We start from the raw sequence: 26608 nt of genomic DNA, 5'->3' as shown, positions 1-26608 counted from the left end.
GTAAAACTGTATCACTGTTAGCACTCATATTTATTCCAAGAACATTAGGGCTTCCTTAGTCCTTGATGGGGTCGGGTATGCGAACAAATTTCTCACGGTGTTTAATTTTTGTGGCTTAGTGGGCAGTCAAACCAGTTTTATGAGTGCTTGCAGTGTAGTGTGAAATGTGCTATCTTGGAGGTAAACTAAATGAAAGGAAAATGAAGGTGCATGACATGGCGATGCTGTGCTCTGTGGCACTCATGCAAGACCTAGCAGAAACTGCAGGGTGTAGCCTGCTCGTGTGGATATTTAGTTCTGATACATTTAACACAGCTCCAAGATCATGCCATAAGGTCCTGCATCAATGGTATTTGACCTCAAAGCCTTGTTTAGTTTGCTGTGACTGGTTTCGTGCTATCCATCCTGCATGAAACAAGCACGGGAAAAAAATAATTGGAACATTAATTGGAACATTAATCACTTGGAAGTGTGTTGTGACAGCCCCAGTCCTAAGCTTCCAAGAAATAATCATACAAATGTCTCACACAGAGGCAACTGTGGAAAGGAGAGCAAGTTCTGCTTTGCTTCCTTTTTTCTTCCTAATCAGGCAGCATTGTAGCCTCAACACATCCTGATATTGATGTTTACTGTGTATTGTGCATTGCATGCGAGGAATGAAATCACTGGAAGTTACGAGGTTATAAGGAGACACTGCTAGGCTAAATTGGTACAGTACACTTTTGGAATGTTTTCAGCAATTGTTCAGTGAGGCTAGACTTTAAAGCACTTCTGGAACACACTCAGTGTTGTTTGGTGAGGTGGTTCATAATGATCTGAAGTGCCCTCAGTGTTCCCAGCTTTCTACAGTCTTTTTCAAGTCTGAATTGAATTTCTGCTCACTTTGCATTTACAAAATTTGGTATTCGCACACGTTTACAGTTCAAGGTTCTGCACACTGCACTAGCCTTGGATAATGATTACCTTCAGTTTTGTTTGCTGTAATGCCTGTAACTAATGTGGGGTGAAATAGTTTTTCTAATTATGGTATCTATTTGTGAAACATGCACATGTATCCAAGTAACACAGCTGCACAAATGCTAATGCTTTTTTTTACTGGTATTTTATTTTAAATCCTAACCTTAAAGATCTCTAGGCACATGTATAGCTTCCAACAGAAGTTTTTGTTACGTGCAAATGATGAAAAACTTCATTTTCCCTGCTGATTGGGCATGCAGAAATGAGGTGCACACTTTGCACTTTTGAGCATGGGCTGTGTAGTGCACCTCACAATTCGCCATGGTGTTTCAGTGGCTATGGCAATGTGTTGCTGAGCATGAGGATGCGAGTTTGTTTCCTGACTGTGGTGGCCCCATCCCAATTGAGAGTGCATGCAAGAACACTCACTCGTACCATGCTTTAAAGGGACACTAAAGGTTACCAGAAAGTCAAGTTAAAGTGGTAGAGCAATGTTCTAGAACGTCTAAGGCGTCAATATAATCGCGAACAGAGCTTTAGTAACCGAGAAATTGAGGTAAATGCATGACACGATTTGAGACCCCCCAGCGACATTCCGGTACTAAACCGATGACGAAAGGTCTCCCCGTAATTTATGTTACTAATACTCAACTACTCGTATTAAAAATATCATTTCATTCGATTATAAGACGGAAGAAAATGCTACTTGTCTACGTCTACTCGATTCTAACAAAAAATAAGATTTTGACGTTACCCTTCAGTAGTATGGGTGGTCGAAAGGTTTTGTTTTCGCTCGACTCTTCGCGCACGACTCTGCGCCGCGCACGCGTTGGAGTTTCAGTACTTTCGTTATCGCGTCGTGCTGTGATGGTTCTGCTGGCTCGCGAAACTTTCATTTGGAACAAGCAGCGAGAATGCCACGTCCATGTGATGTCGTGGGAAGCCCTCGTTGCTTTCCCGCTCCGGAGAGCCGGTGTCGAGGCCGCCGTCTTAGTACGCAACGACGCCGGCAGTGCGAGCCCTCAGCAGCAGGTCGCGCTCGTCGGTGCTCAAATCGCTGAAGTTGAGCCCACCATCGCGAGCCAATCTGTCGGTGTCAGGGTCCATTGCGACGAGCGTCGAAGTTTGCGTCATAGAATGAAGTACCAGCTTATGGGCGTCTTGCGCTGGAGCTTGATAGAGTTACTGTATATGCTACCACAGGTAGCATATACAGTAACTCTAGAGCTTGAGGTATAGTAGCGGCGCCTGGTGGCGGTGCGGGAAACGACATCTGGGTCGGCTGTGGCGAAGCACGTTTCTAGGCCGAGTTTTGCGTCGATTCGCACTTTTTTATGCCCTGTTGCGAGTGCGGAAAGGCTCGTCACTTCTCACAGACCACGCCGACCACGCTGCGAGCTCGGCGCAGCCTATAGTTTAACGAAAACGGACTTTCCGTGTGCCGTGGGACGTAATGTGGGACGTATTGTTTCTCCTTCCGCTAGCCACCATACGCTCTGCTGTCGGCTCTGTCTTGGCTCTGTTTCTGGCCGCGCGTTTGCGTTTTGCGCAGAAAAGCCGTAGCGCCGTCTGCGGACGCCGTTCTACTCACCGATGGCGCAACGTCACTATGAGACCATGATGTCAGTTCTCCTCGATCGGAGGGCGGGCGATTTGAACTGCGCTAGAGGTACGCGGACGCTTCAGAACGCATTTTCTCTTAAAATAAGTCTCTCCTTGCCACGAAACAAGCGTTTCGAGGTTTCTGTGATGGTATTTCAACAGTCCACGTTGACTTAATAGTAACCTTTAGTGTCCCTTTAAGTATACGCTAAAGAACACCAAGTGATTTAAAAAAAAAAAAAAGAATGTGGAGCCTTCCACTACAGTGTTCTTCATAGCGCACTGTGCAGTTTCGGGTTGTTAAACCCCACAATTTAGTACACCTCTCATCTTTTGAGTAATTCACTCTGGATAATTGTTTTGCGAGTTTCTTGGCCTAAAAGCTTCCTTGTGCACGCCCCCACTTTGGCCCACTCTTTGCTCTATGCACGAATGGTAATGCTCATTAAACCTGTGGTTTTCATAACAATTGTCATAGCAATTTGAAGACTTCATTGTTGAGACAGGCCTTGAAATACTGGTATAGTGTAATTGAACATTTGGGGACATATGAGTTTTGGAAATATAATGCGAGAAGGAACGTACTGACTGGGAGAACGTACAATACAACGTCATTAAAAAATTCGGCAACCTCAACTGTAGTTTACATGTGCATAATGCGAAGCGTTGCGCTAATAGTTGCCGTACGAGACGCCAACGCTTGCTGAACTGGTGGGGCCGAGTAGGCTGAAAGACCTGATATGTGCGTTGTCGTTTTTGCTGCTTCAGCAAGCTTAAATTTGCACTCCTCGAATTTGACCTGAGTTGACAGCTTCTTCGAGTGGGCCATTCTTGCGGGATGTTTTGACATGCCCACTCGGCGATAATCGTTGCGGCATGAGATGCACTTTGTCGATTTCCTGTTGTGTAGTGTTTAAAGACGGTGACAGGAAACTGGAACGCAGTCAAGCTGGTGAGCAATGCTGGAGCATGATGCCGCCAGAAGACATGCTTATTCATTTTCCTGTTGCGTAGCGTTTGAAAAATTGCGATGGGAAACGGACACTAATCGAGGTGATGGATGAGGCCAGGATACAATGCTGCTAGAGTGAAACAAGGCGCTCACTTCTTGCTGCCTGCACCAGGGAACGGAAGTGCATCAGGTTCTGGAACGGCAATGGGAAACAGTGTCTCATGCAGACTGTAACTTAAGTGATCTTCACATTGGAGAAGGGCTCTGCTCAAGGCATTTGCTGCTATATTTACCAGTCCCTGTCTGTGCTTGATTCGTCAATTGAAGCCCTGCAGTCGTAGGACACAACACTTGACCCTGGGCAAAGCTCGGTCAATGCTGAACATGCATGACAAGGACGAGTAGTCACATTGCATCTCAAACCTGGAAAATTCGAGATGGGCCCTGAACTTGTCCACTGCCCACACTACTGCAAGGCACTCCCACTCCTGGACAGTATAATGGCTTTTGGCCTCTGTAAGAACTCTGCTAATGAAGGAAGCAGGCTGCAGTCCATCAGGGCCAGCTTGCAGTAGCACAGCTGCAATGCTGACACCGCTGGCATCAGTTTCAACCTCAAAAGGTTAGTTTAGATCTGGAAGGCCCACAACTGCATCCTGAGCTAAGGAGAACTTGAGTGAAGCGAAAGCCTGCTCTTGACTCTCTACCCACTACCACAGCTCATTCTTTTTCAATAGGTCCGTGAGTGGACATGCTGTCAGTGAGAAGTGTGGGATGAAGTTCCTATAATAACCAGCAAGCCCTAGGAAGGCTTGCAACTGTTTAATTGTGCTTAGTCTTGGGTAATTTAGCACTGCGCAAACCTTTTCTTCATCTGGTCTGCACTGCCCAAAGGAGATGATGTGGCCCAAGAACTTAAGGGACTGATGGCATGACTGTGTTCTGTCTGGGTTGATCGTAAGATTAGCACTGGCAGTATGTTGCAGTACTTCTCTCACCTGCTCAACGGGACTTTCAAGCATCTACAAGTAGACGAGAACATCATCCAAGGATGCCATAATGAAATGATGATTGATTCTCTGTAGCACACGATCCGTCAAGGTGTAAAAAGTCGCCAGGCCACCTGCCACCCTAAAGGGCATCCTGACGAATTCAAACGTACCCTGATGGCAGATGAAGGCCGTTTTCATAATGTCAGCATCGCAATCAGGAATCTGAAAAAAACATTTGGGAGACATCGAAGCTTGAGAATCACTGAGCTCGGCCAAGTTGTGGTAGCAGCCAGTCTGTTCGAGGCATTAGGTAGGCAGGTACCTTGGTTCGTGCATTCAACGGTCAGTAGTCTGCAGCAAGCTGGTATCCTCCAGATATCTTCGCGACAAGCATGGACTGCTAGTCCTAGGATTGCTGCTTTGCCTTGTAAGACCCTACTCTAGGAGGTCATGTACACAGCCTTCAATCATTTTCTGCTCCTTAGCATTCTCTAGACGGAGCTTGCATCTCACAAGCACACTATCCCCTGTGTCTATGCAGTGCTGAGCGAGGGTGGTGCACCCAGTGATTGTAGTGAACAAAGAGGTGAAGTTGTCAAGTGCTTCCTTCATGCTTGGTTATAGTTTTGTTGCTACAGCGCAGTGCTTGCCTTCTTCGGTTGGAATGCTACTCCCTATGTCAGGAGCCACAAGAACCTCTTTGAGGAGGGTGTGCAAATGGTGAGACTCTCCATCTTCCTCTATTGCGAGCACTATGACTGGGCCCTTGTCACCCTTAGCGAATAGCATAATGCATCGTGAGTCTGTGCCAATAGTCCATCCGCCTAGTGCTGCATGTGTAGAGGTGTCTGTAGGACTCAAAAAGTCCATGCTGAAAACAGCGCCCTCACATAGGTCTGGTACATACAGGAAGCGCTGGTTGTGGCTGCTCGTAGCCCACTGAATCTTTCACTTCGAGCGATCAAGGCAGAAAGCTGGGCTAGTTGGTGTGTCATCACTGATCAAAAGACTAGCGCAAATAACAGGGACACAGACAGAGATGACGACAGGACGAGCGCTAAGGCTCTTCGAGGCTCTGGTAGACTGGGACCAACCTGTTGCCAGGCGGAGTGCATGCAGCTGTGTCCTGAGCTTGGTGCCTGTCTCCTCTGCTACCTTTGCCCCCAGTATTTCAAGTAAGCTCATGCTTGAGCCTGTATCCAGGAGGGCTTGGAATGTAGTCTGCCCGATCCGCACCTCCAGAAAGGGTTCCTTCCTGCCGGCTGAAACAGCACAGTCACGTAGGTGCCCGCTGAGGTGGCACCTACCGCTTCCTATTTCCCGGACACTGTGTTCAACAATGCTCGATTCTATTGCATTCGTAGCAGTGGAGCGTGCCAGTACGCCAACCTGTAGGACAATCGCGAGCTAGGTGACCCGTACCTCCGCAGCGACAGCAGGTAAATCCCCCGGAGTTGCGCTACTGGTATCCCAGTGACGGCGCTGCGAGAGGTGGCTTTATAGCACAAGTGGCAAGGCCGTGCAGCTGGTCTCGTAGGATGGCTGTATTGCCACGGGATGCAATGGCCAGTAGGATGGCGCCAGCTAAGACTGAAACAGCATGACAGCTGCAGCTGTCAGCGCTGTGGACTGCATTCCGGGCAGGCCAGTCACATTCACAACTGACTGGAAAGCAAAGTCTCTGGCCACTGGGTCACTTGGAGATGGTGGGGACTAGTACTGCAGTCACCTCCAAACACCCTCCATGAGGTTGTCAGCTGCCTTAGCCAACTCCACTAGATTGGCAAACTGTGTGCACTCTACCAAGTCTTGGAGTTGCAGGTGCATTTGCTACAACGTATGGTCAACCTTTTCTGATTTGGAAAGTTCACCACCAATCCAGTCATAATAGGCCGTGATCATGTAAATAGTCTTTCAAAATTTTCTTCTGGGTGCTCCGTGCGGAGCTGGAGTTCTTGCTTCAATCGGCACTTCGTGTGAATAGACGAGAGTTCCGCAATGAAGGCCACCGTAAATTTCTCCCCTGTAGTAAACATGGTCACGAAGTGCCACCACAACATCGTGCTGCACTCCAGAGCAACAAGCACAATGTGTATGATCCTTTTGTCGGCGGCAACGCCATTAATGAAACAAAATGTCTCCAGCCGGTCCAAAAACTCCTCGGTGGCCTGGATGTCATTAAATCTGCTGTATTTAGGGAGCTGACCTTCAGTGGAGCAGCGTCGCCTGACGGTTGAACTACCACTGCTGCTGTCGCAGAACTTGCCGACACTGCCTCAGCTGCCATCAGCCTTTGTCAAACTGCTGCTGCAATTCGCTCATATTGTAATGAGGAGCCGTTGGTCGGCCCCAGCAGGGGCTGCCACAACTTTCAAGACACATTCACTGCTTCCATGTACATGTCGATCCTGGACAAGGCCCCACTTGTTACGAATGATGACAGGCTGACACATCCATCACAAACGTTCACTTTATTACTGCATTCTGCGACTCTCCCACCACACTGTTCATTCACACACACCACACCAAACTTCGCTCCACCTGCACCTTCCTTCCTCTCTTGCCGCCACACTCGCACCACCTGTTCTTTCCCCTGGCAACTAGAGTCAACTGCGCGCAGCCTCCGAGAACCGCACCTAGCCTCGCCTCACCTGAAGCTCTCTATATGCTTACCAAGTTCGTGCACTCTCTCCTCACAGAATTATCGCCCATTAAACGCATGCAGTAGGCTTCCAACGGCACAACGCCACACATGCTGTGAAACAAATAGGTGAAGATGTTTATCGCAATAGCATTGGCGGCGATAACTGTGAATGCAATGTGTGATGACCTGTGAAATTCGCTGGTAGTGGAAGAGGAAACCGAGTGCCTGTCAGCATTTTCTAGTGACATGGGTGGGTGAATACTGGGCCTCTTCGATTTGTGGAGCTCTGGCAGCCAGACGGCAGCCAGCTAGTTCCAGTCCTAATAGGAAGTCATGTGGGCTGGGATGCCAAGACAACCCGAAGCTGCCCGAAGTTTGCAAAATCGAACGCCGGGACAGCTGCTCACAGGATAAATGTAAACGCGCTACCAGCATGGCAATGCCCGGCAAGGCCAGTGCACTCTCAGCTTAGTTGGCCCATTTATGCGTTGCCAGGTTGAAAATTTATAGTTGCATTCAGGGATGCCATCACTTTTGCGAGATTTCATGCGACTCGGCACAGGATGCGCACTGGGCCAACCTCACCTTGGACAGTGCAACGGACGGCCTCCAATGTGTCCGATGCCAAGACAGGAAATTGCGCGTGATTGTATCCCCAAAAGCGATTGCTCGAGGATCCCTGCTCGCAGCGATCACATCGCCCACTAGCGACATTGATGAGTTGGTGTTGTGTCATCACTTGACAAGACACGAAAAAGCAGGATATTGGGTACGTCTCATACGCATAAAATTTCATGCTGACCTGCTTGGGCTTTGATTTCAGAAAGTTTGTTTTGGCTGATTGTGCTTCTCATTTTTACCCTAAAGAGCTGGGGATGCGGCTGGTGCATTAAAATGCATGCCACCTGTGACCAGCGAAAAGTTTCACACGAAAATCAATATTGGTAGCGTTCATGCGAGCAATACACCGTGTGCCTTGTGTACGTGCGTCTATTACTCAACCAGTGCATTCTTAACATCAACGGCTTGCAGTTCAAACACATATCGGTTTCAAGCTGCCACCCTAGCATACAACGGAAAGACAGATTGAACATGGGCTAGCTTCAACGCCTTCGCTAAGTGCAGAAAAACGAGATATTGTCGCATACATATGCGAGTTATGTGAAAAGCAACACCACCAAAGAACGATAAACCGAAAATGTACCGCAATGTGTGGCAATGAGCATCTACAACTTGCGCGGACCACGATGCGGATAACATGCACGCGTGAGAGCACAGCACACAGATCACCACCGGGAAGAAGCCTTCATGGAATATGCACGCATACACACACAAAAACTTCTAACGGTTCACCGCCGCTCGCACCGCACCACCTCGCAATGTGGAACAGTGCATTAGAACTTAAGACGGTAACGCTAGAAGTAAGGAAAACCGAAGGTTACGATAGGCAGTTGGCTGAGCAAGGTAAATGTAAGTACTCAAGCAAACCCCCGTTGCAATCCGTCAAGTCCCCACAAAGATGGCGGCTAGGGACCATCACCTCTTAGTCATTTGCTATCCAGAGAACTTTCAGAGAGCAGCCAGACCAAAATCATCCTGGCTGGTTCTGGCAGCCCGCGCGTAGCCAGAACTATCCAGCCCGAGTAAAACGAATGCCCAGCAGAAGTGTGGGGCACAGTGGGTGGAGCAACTTGAAAAAAATGAAGGCACTGTGGTTGGCTCTGGCAGCCCATGGGCAGCCAGAAGTAGAAAATTGAAGAGGCCCACTGCAGGGAAGCTGTCGGGTTGGGTGTCTACTGCTCTTGAATACGTATGCCTCCCACCTTTTCTTGTTCACAGGGGAGCTAGCGACCAGAAAACATGTCATACGATTGAAGTTTGGCTATGTACTGAACGTTAGCACCAAAAGATAATGTTTTCCGGGAACATATTACCAGAGTCCTTCAATGCTTTTCTGGTCACGAAACTCCGCTGCAGTTTTATACAGGGACAGAAACTGCCACTAGTGTTAGCATGGGGACATTCCGTGTTTGCGCGCACTGCACTTCGCTTAGACTCCTGTACCAGTTCGAAGCAATTGTGTATCTTTCATCAAACAGCTAACATTCTACTACCACTGCCGAATCTGAAAGAAACATTTTCCACTTGCATACCGTTATTACATCCCTCTACACTCGGCTATGTTTCTCGGTAAGGAACTGATCTTTAACACCAAGGCAGTCCTCAACTTCTTAAATGATGTCGTTCTGCACGTTATAAGCCCATTAAATTCGTAGAGCATCCTCGCTCCAGAGGATGCCGCTGCGATAATTGTTTTGCATAGCACATGCCTCCAGGCCCTTGTGTTTCAAGGGCTCTAAGGAGGCAGTAGTGCTCTAGCATATCTTATAACCTGATATATTTTTACCTGTCGTATCATTCTTTTTAAATGCATATTAATGTTCATAGTACACGTCAAATCTCATCGCCCTAATCTTATTATACAAATTTTACGCACTTTAGAGCAAACAATTTTAAGGCCCCTTTACAGCCACGTCACTTCATCTTCATAGAACTCATACTTACACTGCGAACTCATTACCACGGACATGGCACTCTTTGGCCATACTGGCCCTTGCGCCATAAAACATCAAATATCATCATTCTGAGTGCAGTGTATCGCTACTAACGACCACTGGCATGTTTGATGCGCCACATTCTGTCGGCAGTGGCCAAAAAAATTTTTGTCTTGTAATGCTTGTTATTCACTAACTTGTGAATGGGCTTTGCACTAAAGGCTCAGTTCTAATTAGTATGTAGAAAAAAAGCAGCATGACTGACTGGAGAATACATGAATATTTAATCACTCTCCAATTACAAAGACCAACTAGAATATGCAGTCCTACCACCGTGGCTTGTTTTCAGTGCAGTCTTTATTTAGCACCTTCGCATAAAATTACTGAAATTTCACGCCTTTTTTTTTTCAATCTACCATAATTCATGACTGATAACGGCATGTTAGAATAGCCAATAATGTATGGTTGCACGAGGTTCGTATATAACCGGGTTTTTAAACTGTGGTTAGCATGCCACCAGGGGTTCTCAAAGTGAACCAGTTCATGTAGGTTCTGAGAGGCCATTGTAACGATGGTTGACTCGGGTTTTTTCAGTGATCTTCCATTGTGGTCTTCCACGTTGGTTATCAATGTGGCATTCTGCAGCTGGGTAAGAGGTCACAGGTTTGACTCCCGGGAGGGTGCCGTGGCACATTTTGGCGAAGCCAAAAATGCAAATGCTCACGTACTTGTATTTAGTTGCAGGTTACGGAAATCAAGATGGTCGAAATTAATCTGGACTCCTTCACTATGGCATCTCTCAAACCTACTGTGGGTAGTTTTGAGGACATTTAAGCCCCACAATTTTCATTTTATGAGGGCGAATGTGAAAGTCTTTGCCCCCTGTTCTTTTTTAGCCAAATTGCAGCTGTAAATGTGAAGTAAACATATCCATTCCCAGTAGTGGACCTTTCTTGGACTGGCTTTATCCGCCGGTAGTTGCACAGCACGGCGCTGCTGTCAGTTGAAGATATGGCGGCTGCTCTTCACCTGTCCACGGCGTACGAACAACAAAGTGCGATTCATTTTCTATAGAGCAAAAGATGAACACCTAACAAAATCCACGGAAAAGCAGCCCATGTGTGGGGAAAGGCCTCGTTTTAAGAAGTGCGAGGTGGTGGTTTTGGGAGTTCACAAAAGGCCGTGAAGACTTGCATGACAATGAGTGTACGGGGAGGCCACATGTGCCGCTGACTGATGACAGGGACATCTCGAGTTTAGTACTGCGTTGGGACATATGTGAATTGGTGTGGGGACTATGTGGAAAGATAGTGTAAGGTACATAGAATAAATAGTATATATATTTGTTATCGCCTGTATGTGCCTTACTTTGGCTAATAAAGAATAGGGGCAAAAACTGATTCGCCCTGGTAAGTTGCATTGGTAAGTACCATTTGTGAAGCAGCACCCTCTACATTGATGCAAATCCAGTTGAAAACGAGCAATAAGTGTGTTAATGTTCAATCACATCAGAAACTTGTGCTCTCTTCTAAACCTGTCGTCTCTACCTATCCTCCTTACCTGTCTTCATTGTGGTAGTACAGTTGAACCTCAGTATAGAGGACAGAGATTCAATGAAGTAAACTTAAAATTTGGCTGGCCATGCTTTATTTCAATAGTACAGTGAAACCTCGTTAAACCATAGTTGGCCAGAGCTCGGAAAAAGTACGTACTAAACGGTAGTACTGTTTAACCGAAATAGCATGAGATCACCCTCTTACCTGTGGAAAACGGAACTCAGAGAGAGTGCGATGAGAGAGAAAAAAACATGCAGTATTTATTCACTTTGCACAACAAAAGGGTTATTTTCGTTTGATGCTGCAGCGGCCTAGCACGACGACAGCAGCCACAAACTTACTGAAGCTCCGTGCTAGCTTCAACACTCGCATGGCAAATTCCTCGTTGGCATTACGTATTCTCTGTGCTCACGCGCAGTAGTGCTTCAGAAGCCTCAGGGGCGCCTTTTTCATTGCAAGGTGCCAGAGTTTGGAATACTTTTTGTTTGGAATAGAGTTACGTTATCGCACCCCTGTTCTCGTTGCGATGATTGCATTCATGAGGCTGACGTAACGCGCAGCTTCTGCCACTGTCGGGCCTGAATCGCCCGTGCTGTCGCTTTCCGTGTCATCCTTATCACTGTCGTTAGGCAGCACTTCAGCAACAACAGAGGCAACGATGGCGAAAAGTCGGACCTCATAGCCGACATCTCTTCGCAGTCGCAGCAGCGCTGCCGAGCAACTTCTTCACATTCCAAATGCCACGCACCGTAGTCAAAAGTAGACCCATGTCGCGTGCCAGCGCCGACTTTTCACATCACGTTCAATAGCACGAACAATGTCTGATTTTTCTTCTATTCTAAGCACCCGGCGTCTTTTTTATCCGAGTTTCAACATGACGCGAGCTCCCACTTGCACGACGCCACAACGTCGTCTGGCACGGCGCCGAAATGATGTCGATGTTGATGTGGCTTCACGCGCAAATGCACAGGGCGCTTGGAGGCCGTTGTGCCTATCTCTGAGACTTGTTTTTCTGCCGGGCCGCCAGATGGAGACCACGCACCGCCGTGTTTGCACGATGAAAAGTGGAAACGCTAAGTGTTAACCGATATGTACGCACTAAGCTGGTACGGTTTATGCGGATACAAAACACATTATATTCAATTGCCGCTGACAAGAGGATTTGACTTTACTACTTTTAAAACGAAGCTACTGTTTAAGCGAGTATGGTTTAACAAGGTTTTACTGTACTTGCAATGAGACCATCTATGCCATGAGAGTTTGCTGCTGCCGCATTACAAAACAGAAAAGCTACTAGATTTCCCATGTTTGCAGTTTATAAAAGCTAACTTCACTCTGCTGCAACCTATCGCAGAGAGCGTCAGCAACATTTCAAAGCGGGAACGATGAAGCTTTCGCAAGGCAACGTCCGTTTGTCGCGTGAATACACACCAATCTCTAACCTAGCCTTAACTCCGAGTTTGCAGCCACCGTCTGTTCATTTCCAGCGTGTAACCTTGACAAGTTCATGTTATGTAGGCATTGCACGAGCGAAAGTGCATCTCACTTCACATTGTGCAGCTACGCAAGGCCACCCATACAGCTCCAATTCTTGAGTTGGTTGCACTTTCACAAATGTCTCGCCTTCTGGGACGAGTCCCGCTATCACATCCACTCCAATTCGGCATGCTTCATAATGACAGCTTGTGTTGCTTGGATGAACTACGCTTGCATGGCGTGAGATTGCGTAATGAAGACTGCACTGGGGTAGACTTAACTGACACGAAACTGTGTTTCATGTCGCTGTAATCTAAACAAAAATAAGCACAAGTGTTCACGAGCATGAAGCTGCTGCGCTGCTGAATTATTCAGAATGCAAACCACATAACATGAGGCGAATATCCCAAAGCGTGTCAAGCTGAGGAGACACTAATGCCCATTGCGTCACAAGCTTCAGTATAATGGCACATTTCATTACATATGTTCGTGAACATGACACTGTTGCGCAAAAGAATTCACAGTAAAAGGCAGGAATGAAAAATACACAATATTGTTATGTAAAGATGCACGGTTCACCATGTATGAAGGTTCACCACCGTATAAACACTGGAGACACGAATCCTATTCGTCGGCATCCCTATTGGGTATCGCCTGCTGAATGTCGAGTCATCCAATCAGAAGTGAACAAAATGCTCTGCAAAGGGGTCATCGAGCCATCAGCCAGCCACATACTCGCTGGTCTGTGATGCGACGGATGGAAGGGATGCGTACACTGACAATGTGGGTTCTCCGCCGAACAACAGAAAGAATGGAGAATAACTGACAGTGTCGTGACGCGAAGAATTATATCTGTTGTTCACCACCGTACATCTGTTGTTCACAACCGTATAAACACTGGAGACACGAATCCTATTCGTCAGCGTCCCTATCGTGTATTGCATGCTGAACGTTGAGTCATCCAATTAGAAGTGAACAAAATGCTCCGCAAAGGGGTCATTGAGCGATGAGCCAGCCCTTGCGCTTCGCCTGTCGTCCTTGTGAAAAAGAAAGATAGTACCTGGCGTTTGTGCGTTGATTATGGCCACTTAAGCAAGATCACACAAAAAGACGTCTGCCCACTACCACGCATCGATGACACCTTGGACTGCTTGCACGGAGCTAAATGCTTCACGTACAATGATCGTCGATTTGGCCACTGGCAGATTGCAGTTGATGAAATGCACCGCGAGAAGACTGCCTTCATCATGCCAGATGGCTTATATCAGTTCATAGTCATGCCCTTTGGCCTATGCAATGCTCCTGCGACATTTGTACGTATGATGGACTCTCTTCTGCAAGGCTACAAATGCACCACCTGTCTTCGTTACCTTGATGACATTATTTTCTCCCACATTCGGCAGCCACCTTACCCGACTTGTTGCCATTCTTGCGGTCTTCCAAAAAGCCGGCCTTCAACTGAACTCCACGAAGTGTCAATTCGGGTGCCGTCAGATTACCATGTTGGGACACCTCGTTGACGCATCCGGTGTCCAACCAGACCCATAAAAAGTTCGCACTGTACGTGGTTTCCCTGTGCCACATTCTGCTTCTGATGTGTGCTGCTTCGTTGGCCTGTTTTCTTGCTTTCGCTGTTTCATCAAAAACTTCACCCACGTTGCTCAGCCTTTGACAGATCTTCTAAAGAAGAACACGCCATTCTCAAGGGGGCCAGAGCAGGCTCACGCATTCGTCGCTCTCATCGGCTTTCTGACCACCTCTCCCACACTTGCCTACTTTCAACCATCTGCACCGACTGCAGTCCACAGTGACGCAAGCGGCTATGGCATCGGTGCTGTTCTTGCCCAACACCAGAATGGTACCGAGTGCGTGATAGCTTATGCCAACTGCCTGCTGTCACCTGCTGAGAGAAATTACTCCATCACCGAGCAGGAGTGCTTGGCTTTAGTTTGGGCTGTCGCCAAGTTCTAGCCATATTTGTACAGCCGTACGTTTTCGGTCGTTACAGACCACCACGCCTTCTGCTGGCTGTCTTCCCTCCAGGACCCCACAAGACGGCTTGTTCGCTGGGCTTTGCGGCTCCAGGAATTTTCATTTGTTATCAATTATAAGTCTGCACGTTTGCACAAGGACGCTGACTGGCTCTCGCGTCACCCCATGGATCCTCCTGATCCTGTTGCACATGATCCGGTGACCTGCATGGTGGCTTTGACTGGGCATGACCGACATGCATGCTGAACAACACGACGCATCCTTATAGTCCATCATCGCCAGAGTGCAATCTGGCAGCACCGACGGCACGTGCCGCATGTTCGTGCTGGACGAAGGCATCCTCTACAGCCACAATATCAACCCTGATGGCCCTGAGTTGCTCCTTGTCCTTCCTCGTCATTTGTGATCCGTCGTTCTTGAACAACTTCCCGATGCACCGACGGCGGGACACCTTGGAGTTTTGCGTACATACGACCGCGTACGACGCCGGTTCTTCTGGCCAGGTCTCTACCGCTCAGTGCATCGTTATGTCGCAACTTGCGAGTTGTGTCAGCGCCGGAAGAAACCTCCCTTGCCACCTGTCGGCCGACTCCATCCAATTGAAGTTCCCTCTGAACCATTCTTTCGCGTAGGCCTTGACCTGCTTGGCCCTTTTCCAACGACGACTAGAGGGAATAAGTGGATCGCCGTCGCTACTGATTACGCGACACGCTACGTGATAACAAAGGCATTGCCGACTAGTTGCGCAACAGATGTCGCCGATTTTCTCCTTCATGACGTCATTCTCCGGCACGGTGAACCTCAACAGTTACTTACGAACCGCGGCCGCTCGTTCTTGTCTCGAGTTGTGGATGACCGCTCTTGTGCCACTGAGCACAAGCTGTCCACCACCTACCACCCCCAAACGAACAGTTTTACGGAACGTCTCAACCGAACACTCGGAGAGATGCTGTCGATGTACGTTTCCAACGATTACCGCGACTGGGACCCTATGTTGACCTTCCGTGACATTCGCTTATTACTCGTCCCGACATGACACCGCAGGGTATTCACCCTTTTATCTTTTGTATGGTCGCGACCCCACATTGCCCTTTGACACCATCCTACTCCCTGTGCCCCTTGTTGCCAGTGAGTACGCTCGTGAAGTCATCGATCGCGCTCACATGGCGCGTCAAGTCACCCGATCTCGCTTATTAGCCTCGCAGCATCAGCCAAAAGAGCGTTACGACCAGCGCCATCGCGATGTTCAGTTCGCCCCAGGTGCTTGGGTGCTGCTTTGGTCAATGTCGTCAGGTCAGCCTCTCCCAGAAGCTTCTCTCCCACTACACAGGGCCTTATGAAGTCCTATGTCAAGTTAACGACGTCAATTATGACATCCCGCTGTTACAGCTTCATCCTTCCTCAAGTCCGTTGCCTGTTGACGTCGTGCACGTTTCGTGGCTGAAGCCATAATTCACTCGCAGTTCTTCGCCTTCGATGCGCCGAGACGGCGCTTCGCCACCCGGGGGTCCTGTTACGAAAGGATGAACGTAGAGAGGAAGAAGATCGCGAGACGCTGGCTGCTGCAGGTTGTTGGTGGTCAGCCATCTTAACTACGCATTCATTTTGTATGTATATTGGAAATATAATCTATACTCCCAACATCCCCCTAACATATGATGGAAAGTATCTAAAAAACAGCAAGCTACGAAGTAGTTCTAATAAAGTAGCTTAAATATAGAAAAATTAACATGGTTGACATAATAGTGAATGAAAAGAGGCAAATGCATTTTGTCACAATTATCGATCGCATTGAGAAAAAGCAGTGAAAAAAAAATCTGCTACTTGTTTGCATGGCTGAAAGCATCAAGGAAGCAATTTAGCACATATCACTTTCTTGCCCCCACTGGCTGGGCATGTTGCTTGCTTACTTGCCCGTGCAAGTTTGTCCTTTTCCCTTGTTATGAAGTGCAGACAGCATCTGAGGAAAAAAAATGCACAATTTCTGCCGTGGTGCCTAGTTCACCGGCAGCCCTTCACACAGCCAAGGAACAGCGCCGGGCAAGGACACAGTGTCACCTTTCACAACGAAGTTATTGTTTTGAACAACGCCTGTGGTGTCAAAATCTTTTTCGCACACTCTGACATGTTGAGAGTCAAAGGTAAAGCCACCAACTTCCTGTCGCAGTATTGCATGTTTCCACTTCACCCTCTCATCGGCATCACTAGGCAAACAAAACAACGATACCATTTCACTAGTACCTCTGTAGCCGAAGCAACAATGCCGTACAGATCAACAAATTATCTCTTGAAGTGAGGAAAACCGACTGCCGATGCCGCCGGACTGCTTGGGCACCCAGCCGTAGAATAAAGAACCAACTGACACAGCGCGCAGCTTTTGTCTAGCCCCCACCGTTCTCCCAGCACTGCCGCGTGGCAGCTGTGGCAACATAGCAAGCTCTCCCATAGCGTTACGGTGGAGTTTGGTGACCAGAAAAGCATTGAAGGACTCTCATATTACCTAACCAGTAAAAAAGAAACTTTACTGTATTGGGTAATATTTTGTGTCCTGAATTGCAAACATTGGTGCCGGGAAATCATATGAAACAGGATAGTGTTCTGAGGTACTACTGTAAATGACTACAGTAAGCTGTGACTGTAGCAGTTGTTAGAAATTTCTAGCAAAACGCATTTGCATATGTATAAATGGTGCTGTTGCTTCACTCTTCATGTTTACCATCATTTTTTCCATGTTAGGGGGTTTCCAGCCAATCAGATGGCAAGCACCCTGCAGTGTCTCCGGTTGACTCAAAAGCTGCTTTTACGGGGGCCATGTCTGAAAGCCTTGAGAGTTACCGGGAGTCTTCATCGGACTCTGGGAAGGAACAGGCAAGTGGCATTCAGAACTCTCTGCTCTCCCAGTAACGAAAGACATTAAATGTCAATTTGGCCTCATTGACTTACACGTTTTTCTTCCATGCTCTTGCAGTGTCTCAAAGCATAAATCATGGTGGTAGAATAGAAGCAGCCAAATGAGCACCACGAGCATGCCTTCGCACCTCTCGAGTTTCTTCAGAAGTCGCAAGGAGGCAATGTGGTCTTAACGGCCTAGAAAAGTGCTTTGCAAGCTTTTCTATTCTTTTCATACCTAAACTATTGTTTAGTATGGGGAAATACAACTTAACTAAGCTACAGCTGAACTAAGCTTTAGATACTACAGAAAAAAATGCTCAGAAGCATTGACAGTGTTCCTTATGACTATCCGTCAGCTCCACTTTTTGTCAATTATAATGTAATGATGGTTCATAATATCTATTCATATCACTTAGTTTCATCCTATAAGGATGAAATAAAAAGACCACATTGTTTTTGGCCAACTTAGCTTATATAAGGGCACGGTCGGTTATATTGGGCACGGTCGCACCGGAATGAATATGTGGCTGACAAACCCCTTTGTCTTCATGCTCCAGGCGCTTCCTGTATTCTTGGTGGCTGGACCGAGTGCCCTCGTCGTCTCCCGTCCAGTCCACATCGACGAGCCTCAAAGCAGTGACCACGCGTTCACGGACGATAACTGGGCTGCGCGACAACGTCTGCGCAACGACGCTCAGGCTTCCATTCCGTTCCGTTTGGATCACCACTTCTTCATGGCTGCAGCGACATCGGCAACCTTATCGACATCAACCGCTTTAAATAGCAGCTGCTTCCACGAGTACAGCATTGGGCACGGTCGCACCGGAATGAATATGTGGCTGACAAACCCCTTTGTCTTCATGCTCCAGGCGCTTCCTGTATTCTTGGTGGCTGGACCGAGTGCCCTCGTCGTCTCCCGTCCAGTCCACATCGACGAGCCTCAAAGCAGTGACCACGTGTTCACGGACGATAACTGGGCTGCGCGACAACGTCTGCGCAACGACGCTCAGGCTTCCATTCCGTTCCGTTTGGATCACCACTTCTTCATGGCTGCAGCGACATCGGCAACCTTATCGACATCAACCGCTTTAAATAGCAGCTGCTTCCACGAGTACAGCATTGGGCACGGTCGCACCGGAATGAATATGTGGCTGACAAACCCCTTTGTCTTCATGCTCCAGGTGAGCAAACGTTTTGGCAAATGTTACCGTAGTAATTGCTTGATTCTTCTTGTGCTGCCGTGCCCAAGGCAAATGTGTTCTTTGCTTCGAAACTGCATAGTGTCTTTAAGATACCTGTTGTTGCTGGGAGGGGATGTAGAGAGCAACCCTGGTCCCAACATGCAGGAACTTGCTGCTGAAATTAGAAAAATGGCTGCCGACATCACCGCTATCAGAAACGAAAATAAGGGTTCAAGTGAGTCGTTAGCAAGTATTCACTCCAAACTAGATCTTTTAGGACAGCTTGAAAGTCGTATGTCAACCATCGAGGAAAAGTGCATGCAACTGGAAAAGACCATGAAATCATTTCTGCGTCAATTTGACGACCTAGAAAACCGAAGCAGACGGTCGAACCTAATTATTTACGGACTAAGCGAACTCGAGGATGAAACATCGGAAATCCTAGAACACGAGGTTAGCACTAAACTAATTAAAGAAGTGCTTGGTGTAACGTTTTCCGGTTTCGAGCGAATTCACCGCTTGGGAGGGAAGAAGGCTAACAAAACGCGCCCCGTGATCTTCAAGCTGTTCGATTACAGAGACAAAGCCAAGATACTTAAGAACTGTTTTAGACTGAAGGGTTCCAAAATTTCTGTCAGCGAAGATTTTTCTCTGGCGGTACGCAATATAAGAAAAAAACTTTGGGATAGTTGCAAACTTAATAGAGAAAAGCACGAAAAGGTCAGACTCGTTTACGATAAGATCAAAGTAAATGATGAACTCTTTGCATGGGATGAAGAATTAGGCGAGAAAATACCAGTAAAAAAAGTGTCTCCTCGAATTGCCGAACGGCAACCTGCTAAGTTAAGAAAAAACTAACTATTCTTAATATCAACGCCAGGAGTATAGTTAATAAGACGGTAGAACTTGAGGCCTTGTCTCTTGAACATGAACCTGATATCATAACCATTAGTGAAACTTGGCTGTCATCATGTATCTTGACCAACAATATATTTCCCCCAGGTTATATAGTTCTTCGTCAGGATAGATGTACACGTGGCGGTGGCATCGCGATTTTAGTGAAAGACGACATTCAGACCACACCGCTACCTAACATTACCGGCGCAGAAGCACTGTTTTGTAGGATCACGATCGGCGTATATTCCCTTTATGTTGGTACAATGTACAGAGCACCGAATTCTGGCCCGGAGCCATTACATATCTTGTCTGACTACATGCAGCGTCACCTTCAAGGGGACAAAAAGGTTGTCCTTACGGGGGATTACAATCTACCAGGTATAAGATGGGATTCGTACGATGCTGGTGTTATCGATAAGGACAGCGCTGAGGCGATACTTGATATGGCCTTCAATAGTGGTTTAAAGCAAATCATTCAGCAACCCACACGTGTCACTTTGTCGAGCAGCACAATTCTTGATCTAACTTTTGTGAGTGAAAACATTCCTGTAGAGGACATATCATGGGAAATAATTGACGGAATTTCGGACCACAAGGCAACCAAATGTTGTCTATCACTACCGTCGCCAGCACGCTCAGAAAAATTGATCACACGAATATATGATTGGAAAAACGCAGATGATGTCGGCATTCTTGACTTTTTTGATTATCACTACCCCAATTTTTCTTGTCTTTTCCATGATAATTCTGTGACAGTAGATGAATTATGGGCGAAATTTAAGACCTATGTACACGATTGTTTATCAAACTTCGTACCCATGAAAAAAAAGAAAGTGCACAAAAGAAACCCTTGGATCACAAGGAATATAATACATATGAAACGTAAAATATCAAGGCTGAGGAAACTTAAGGGTAAGACATCAAATCCCTGTTTCTCTGACAAAATTAGAAAATTGGCACATGAGTTGAAAGTAGTGATAAAGCAAGCAAAACATACGTACATGAACGTCACACTTAGCAACTTCATCAAGACGGCTCCTCAAAAATTTTGGAGATATTTTAACGCGAACGTGCATAAGCAAAGCAATTTGCCGCAGAAGGATGCTTTCCAAAGAGCAAATCAGTTTAATAACTTTTTTAAATCCGTTTTTACACAAGACAACGGAATTTCACCAGATTTAAACCATCAGCCGAGGGGAACCGGCGACATACTTGGTGATATAGAGATAACAGAATCAGATATACTTTCACTGCTGCTTAACATCGACATTAAAAAATCTTGTGGCCAAGATGGGATCCCCAATACTTTCCTCAAGAGATACGCAGAATGGGTCTCTAAATACCTCTAACTTATCTTTAAAAAATCTCTAGAATCGTCTGACGTGCCCAAAGACTGGAAAATAGCAAAGATTGTCCCGATTCTCAAATCAGGTGACGCAACAAGCCCATCAAATTATAGACCGATTTCGCTAACCTGCACATCTTGCAAAATTCTCGAACACATCATACTAAAACACATCGTAACCTTTGCGGAAGATAATAACTTGCTTAGCATCAACCAACATGGTTTCAGAAAAGGACTGTCTACTGTTACGCAACTGACACAAACTGTGCATGATCTCGCTCTAACAATTGATAACCGCGGGCAGACTGACATAATATTCTTAGATCTATCGAAGGCCTTCGACCGGGTATCCCATCCTAAACTCCTGGGCAAACTACAACACATTCTCGGATCTGGCAGCATAATAAACTGGATAAAAGCCTATCTTGCAGGTCGGCAACAGTACGTAGAAATCGAAAGTCAGCAATCTGATTGGGTAGAAGTGTCATCCGGAGTACCACAAGGAACAGTCTTAGCACCAATTCTTTTTTTACTATACATCAATGACATGGCAGATAACATAAAATCAACGATGCGCATGTTTGCAGATGATTGCATTATATATAGGGAGATTAGGAACCATAATGATCAAGTAATACTAAATCACGAGCTTGCGCAAGTAGCAAATTGGTGTCAGGCATGGCAAATGAAGATTAATTTAGACAAGACTGTTTTTATGAGAGTAAGCCGAAAAAAAACCCCACTAGAATTCACCTACACGATCGAACAGCAAAAATTAAAGATAATCGATGATTATAAATATTTGGGCATTGTCCTATCATGTGATATGAAATGGGACAAGCATGTGTCACACATATCTTCTAAGGCATTTACAACACTTTGTTCGCTTAAACGCTCTTTAAAATCTGCCTCACCAGACACTAAGATGCTAGCCTACACCTCATTCGTTCGTCCTATACTAGAATATGGTATTACCTGCTGGTCTCCACATACCAAACAGTGCATAAAACGCCTAGAAACAATACAGAGAAAAGCCATCAGATTCATTTATAATAGGTACAACCGTAATGATTCTCCGACAGAACTCCTTGATAAAGCTTGTCTCCCGACTATTTACAAGCGTGCAAAATACTTACGTCTCAAGTTTCTGTTCCACCTCCTTAACGGAGTCTACAAATTAAACAGTGGTGCATATGTATCTTTCACTGAACAGCGAAACACTAGAACTAAACATCATAAACATTTAATTGAATACAGGTTCCACACAGACACATTCAGGTATTCTTTCTTTCCCCAGACAATCAGAGACTGGAATTCATTGCCTAGTGATATCATAATTTGCTCACCTGACGATTTCCTTCCTATGCTGGAAAAATATGTCTATGAATGCGCATCTTGATTTACCAGTATCGCCTGCAGACCCCGCATTTTTGGTTTTGATGTACTTTTTTGTTGTTTATCTTATGCTTCTGTATTTCTGTTCATTAACCTTTAAGGCCTGACTCAGGAAGGTCACACCCTTTGTTGTATTACTCAACTACGTCTACTTGTAAACTACAATACTAACAAGTGTATAAGTTTGTCATTCTTATTTTGATGCAATGTATTTTCCCATGTCCTGCAACAGCCTCAAAATGGAGGCTAGCAGTATGTATGAAATAAATAAATAAAATAAAGAGAACATTCGCTACATACAAAACGTGTAACATTGATGAATGGCATATTTCATATTGTAAAACAAACTATGGATTGCAAACCATGGAACAAACGCTCCTGGAGGTATTAAATGTTTGTGTTACAAGTCAGATATGTCTCTGAAAGATTGGCAAAAAAACTTGCGTGCCTTTCTTTTGTAATGTCACTTTAAATATGTAAACATTTGTTTATGTGTCCTTCATGTCTCGTTGAGCTTTCTGTGTATTTTCATGCTTGTTTAATCTGTTACGCGCTCGATATGTTGTGCTGTATGCCATTCTATATATATGTAAGAAAAATGTATTTATTTTCAGAGAGGCAGGAGCTAGTCAAGCTTGTTTTTTAGCTTTTCCTGCTCACCTGCCCCATCATATTATGATGGAAATAAAGAGATTATTATTAATATTGTTACACGACGAAGGATTAGGAACTGGAGACTATATACTAAGTATATTTACAAAGGATAATGCAACGCTGGCCAGTTCAGCCGACAGCTCGAGAGCCAGAGAGTGTTCGTCATCTTTGTCGGGGTGCCTGCATGCATCATCGACAAGAAACACGCAATGTGCATCTATCATTACCCCCGGCGACAGAAGTACTGTCCCGGTGCATCTAAATATCAGTGACAACAGGAGAGTAATATGGTTTGAGGCAGGCGACATGCACAACGTCTGTGGAATTCGGTGCAGATGAGGCACTGGTACTGACTGGGCAATTTCGTATACGTAACTGGAGTCACAGCACGCAGCACTTAATATGGGCCTGTGTACCGAGACAGGAGTTTTTCTGACAGGCCAATGTGACGAGTCGGGGACCACAGGAGTACCAGAGATCCAGGCGAAAAGTGGACGTCTCTGTGTTGGCAATCATACAAACGCCGTTGCTTCTCTTGCGAGCACAGGAGGCGAACGCGGGCAATTTCACGTGCTTGGGCTGCCCTGTTGATGGCGTCAAGTGCATACTCGCTGGTCTGTGATGCGACGGATGGAAGGGATGCGTACACTGACAATGTGGGTTCTCCGCCGAACAACAGAAAGAATGGAGAATAACTGACAGTGTCGTGACGCGAAGAATTATATCTGTTGTTCACCACCGTACATCTGTTGTTCACAACCGTATAAACACTGGAGACACGAATCCTATTCGTCGGCGTCCCTATCGTGTATTGCATGCTGAACGTTGAGTCATCCAATTAGAAGTGAACAAAATGCTCCGCAAAGGGGTCATTGAGCGATGAGCCAGCCCTTGCGCTTCGCCTGTCGTCCTTGTGAAAAAGAAAGATAGTACCTGGCGTTTGTGCGTTGATTATGGCCACTTAAGCAAGATCACACAAAAAGACGTCTGCCCACTACCACGCATCGATGACACCTTGGACTGCTTGCACGGAGCTAAATGCTTCACGTACAATGATCGTCGATTTGGCCACTGGCAGATTGCAGTTGATGAAATGCACCGCGAGAAGACTGCCTTCATCATGCCAGATGGCTTATATCAGTTCATAGTCATGCCCTTTGGCCTATGCAATGCTCCTGCGACATTTGTACGTATGATGGACTCTCTTCTGCGGGGCTACAAATGGACCACCTGTCTTTGTTACCTTGACAACATCATTGTTTTTTCTCCCACGTTCGGCTGCCACCTTACCCAACTTCCTGCAATTCTTGCGGTCTTCCGAAAAGCCGGCCTTCATCTGAACTCGCGAAGTGTCTATTCGGGTGCCGTCAGATTACCTTGTTGGGACACCTTGTGGACGCATTCGGTGTCCAACCAGATCCGGAAGAAGTTCACGCCATACACAGTTTCCCTGTGGCATGTTCTGCCTCTAACATGCGATGCTTCGTCGGCCTGTGTTCTTACTTTCGCCGTTTCGTCAAAAACTTCGCTGATGTTGCTCGGCCTTTGACAGATCTTCTAATGAAGAACGCGCCATTCTCATGGGGCCCTGAGCAGGCTCACGCATTCGCCGCTCTCATCGGGTTTCTGACCACCCCACCCATACTTGCCCACTTTGATCCGTCTGCACTGACCGAAGTCCACAGTGACGCAAGCGGCTGTGGCATCGGCGCTGTTCTCGCCCAACACCAGAATGGTACCGAGTGCGTGATAGCTTATGCCAGCCGCCTGCTGTCATCTGCCGAGCGAAATTACTCCATCACCAAGCAGGAGTGCTTGGCTTTAGTTTGGGCTGTCACCAAGTTCCGGCCATATTTGTACGGCCGCATGTTTTCGGTCGTCACAGATCACCACGCACTCTGCTGGCTGTCTTCCCTACAGGACCCGACTGGACGGCTTGATCGCTGGGCTATGCGGCTCCAGGAATTTTCATTTAGTGTCCACAACAAGACTGGATGCCTCCACAAGGACGCTGACTGCCTCTCGTATCACCCCGTGGATCCTCCCGATCCTTTTGCACATGATCCGTGACCTGTGTGATGGCTTTGACTGACATGACCAACATCCACGCTGAGCAACGCGATGCACCCTTACGGTCCATCATCGCCGGAGTGCAATCTGGCAGCACCGCCGGCTCGTGCCGTATGTTCGTGCTGCATGACAGCATCCTCTACCGCCACAATATCAACCCTGATGGCACTGAGTTGCTGCTTGCCCTTCCTCGTCATCTGTGACCCGTCGTTCTCGAACAACTTCACGATGCACCGACGGCGGGACACCTTGTAGTATTGTGTACATACGACCGCGTACGACGCCGCTTCTTCTGGCCGGGTCTCTACCGCTCTGTGCGTCGTTATGTCGCAACTTGCGAGTTGTGTCAGCGCCGGAAGAAACCTCCCTTGCCACCTGTCGGCCGACTCCATCCAATTGAAGTTCCCTCTGAACCATTTTCTCGCGTAGGCCTTGACCTGCTTGGCCCTTTTCCAACGACGACTAGAGGGAATAAGTGGATCGCCGTCGCTACTGATTACGCGACACGCTACGTGATAACAAAGGCATTGCCGACTAGCTGCGCAACAGACGTCGCCAATTTTCTCCTTTACGACGTCATTCTCCAGCACAGTGCACCTCAACAGCTACTTACACACCGCGGCCGCTCTTTCTTGTCTCGAGTTGTGGATGACCTCCTCCGCTCTTGTGCCACTGAGCACAAGCTGTCCACCGCCTACCACCCCCAAACGAACGGTCTTACGGAACATCTCAACTGAACAATCACAGAGACGCTGTTGATGTACGTCTCCAACGATCACCACGACTGGGACACCACACTGGCTTACGTGACGTTCGTGCATAACTCGTCCCGACATGACACCGTATGATATTGACCCTTTTATCTTTTGTATGGTCGTGACCCCACTTTGCCCTTTGACAACGTCCTACCTTCTGTGCCCCGCATTGCCACTGAGTATGCTCGTGAAGTCATCGATCGCGCTCACATGGCACATCAAGTCGCCTGATCTCACTTATTAGCCTCGCAGCATCTGCAAAAAGAGCACTACGACCAGTGCCATTGCGATGTTGAGTTCGCCCCAGGTGCTTCGGTGCTGCTTTGGTCACCATGTCGTCGGGTCGGCCTCTCCCAGAAGCTTCTCTCTCACTACACAGGGCCTTATGAAGTCCTACGCCAAATTAACAACGTCAAGCACGCGATTTTGCTGCTACACTTTGATGCATCCGCAAGTCAGATGCCTGTTGACATCTAGCACGTTTCGCAGCTGAAGCCATACTTCGCTCGCAATTCTTCATCTGCTATGCGCTGAGACGGCACTTCGCCACCCGGGATCCTGTTACGGAAGGATGAGGGAAGAAAGAGGAAGATCGGAGATGCTGCTGTGTGTTGTTGGTGGTCAGCCATCTTAGCTATTCGGACTCATTCTGTATATATGTATTGTAAATATAGTTTTTACATGCTTGAAACA

At 47.0% G+C, this 26608-nt stretch overlaps 1 protein-coding gene across 4 annotated transcripts in view; it reads left to right on the top strand.

The window, feature by feature from the left end:
* LOC139052001 (uncharacterized) overlaps positions 1-26608 on the top strand; it is a 241859-nt gene that overhangs the window by 163735 nt on the left and 51516 nt on the right. For 3 of the 4 annotated variants that reach the window (XM_070529068.1, XM_070529069.1, XM_070529070.1), the window contains exons 14-15: positions 17463-17594; positions 18176-18799. In XM_070529068.1, coding sequence (XP_070385169.1) covers positions 17463-17594; positions 18176-18799 — 756 coding nt within the window. The remainder of the gene's footprint in view (positions 1-17462; positions 17595-18175; positions 18800-26608) is intronic. The other variant, XM_070529071.1, reaches the window with a different exon arrangement.

Source organism: Dermacentor albipictus, unplaced genomic scaffold (genome assembly GCF_038994185.2).
Source record: "Dermacentor albipictus isolate Rhodes 1998 colony unplaced genomic scaffold, USDA_Dalb.pri_finalv2 scaffold_17, whole genome shotgun sequence".
Classification (NCBI taxonomy): Eukaryota; Metazoa; Arthropoda; class Arachnida; order Ixodida; family Ixodidae; genus Dermacentor; species Dermacentor albipictus.
Note: the sequence above shows the minus strand (reverse complement) of the source record. Positions and strands in the feature narration are given on the sequence as shown.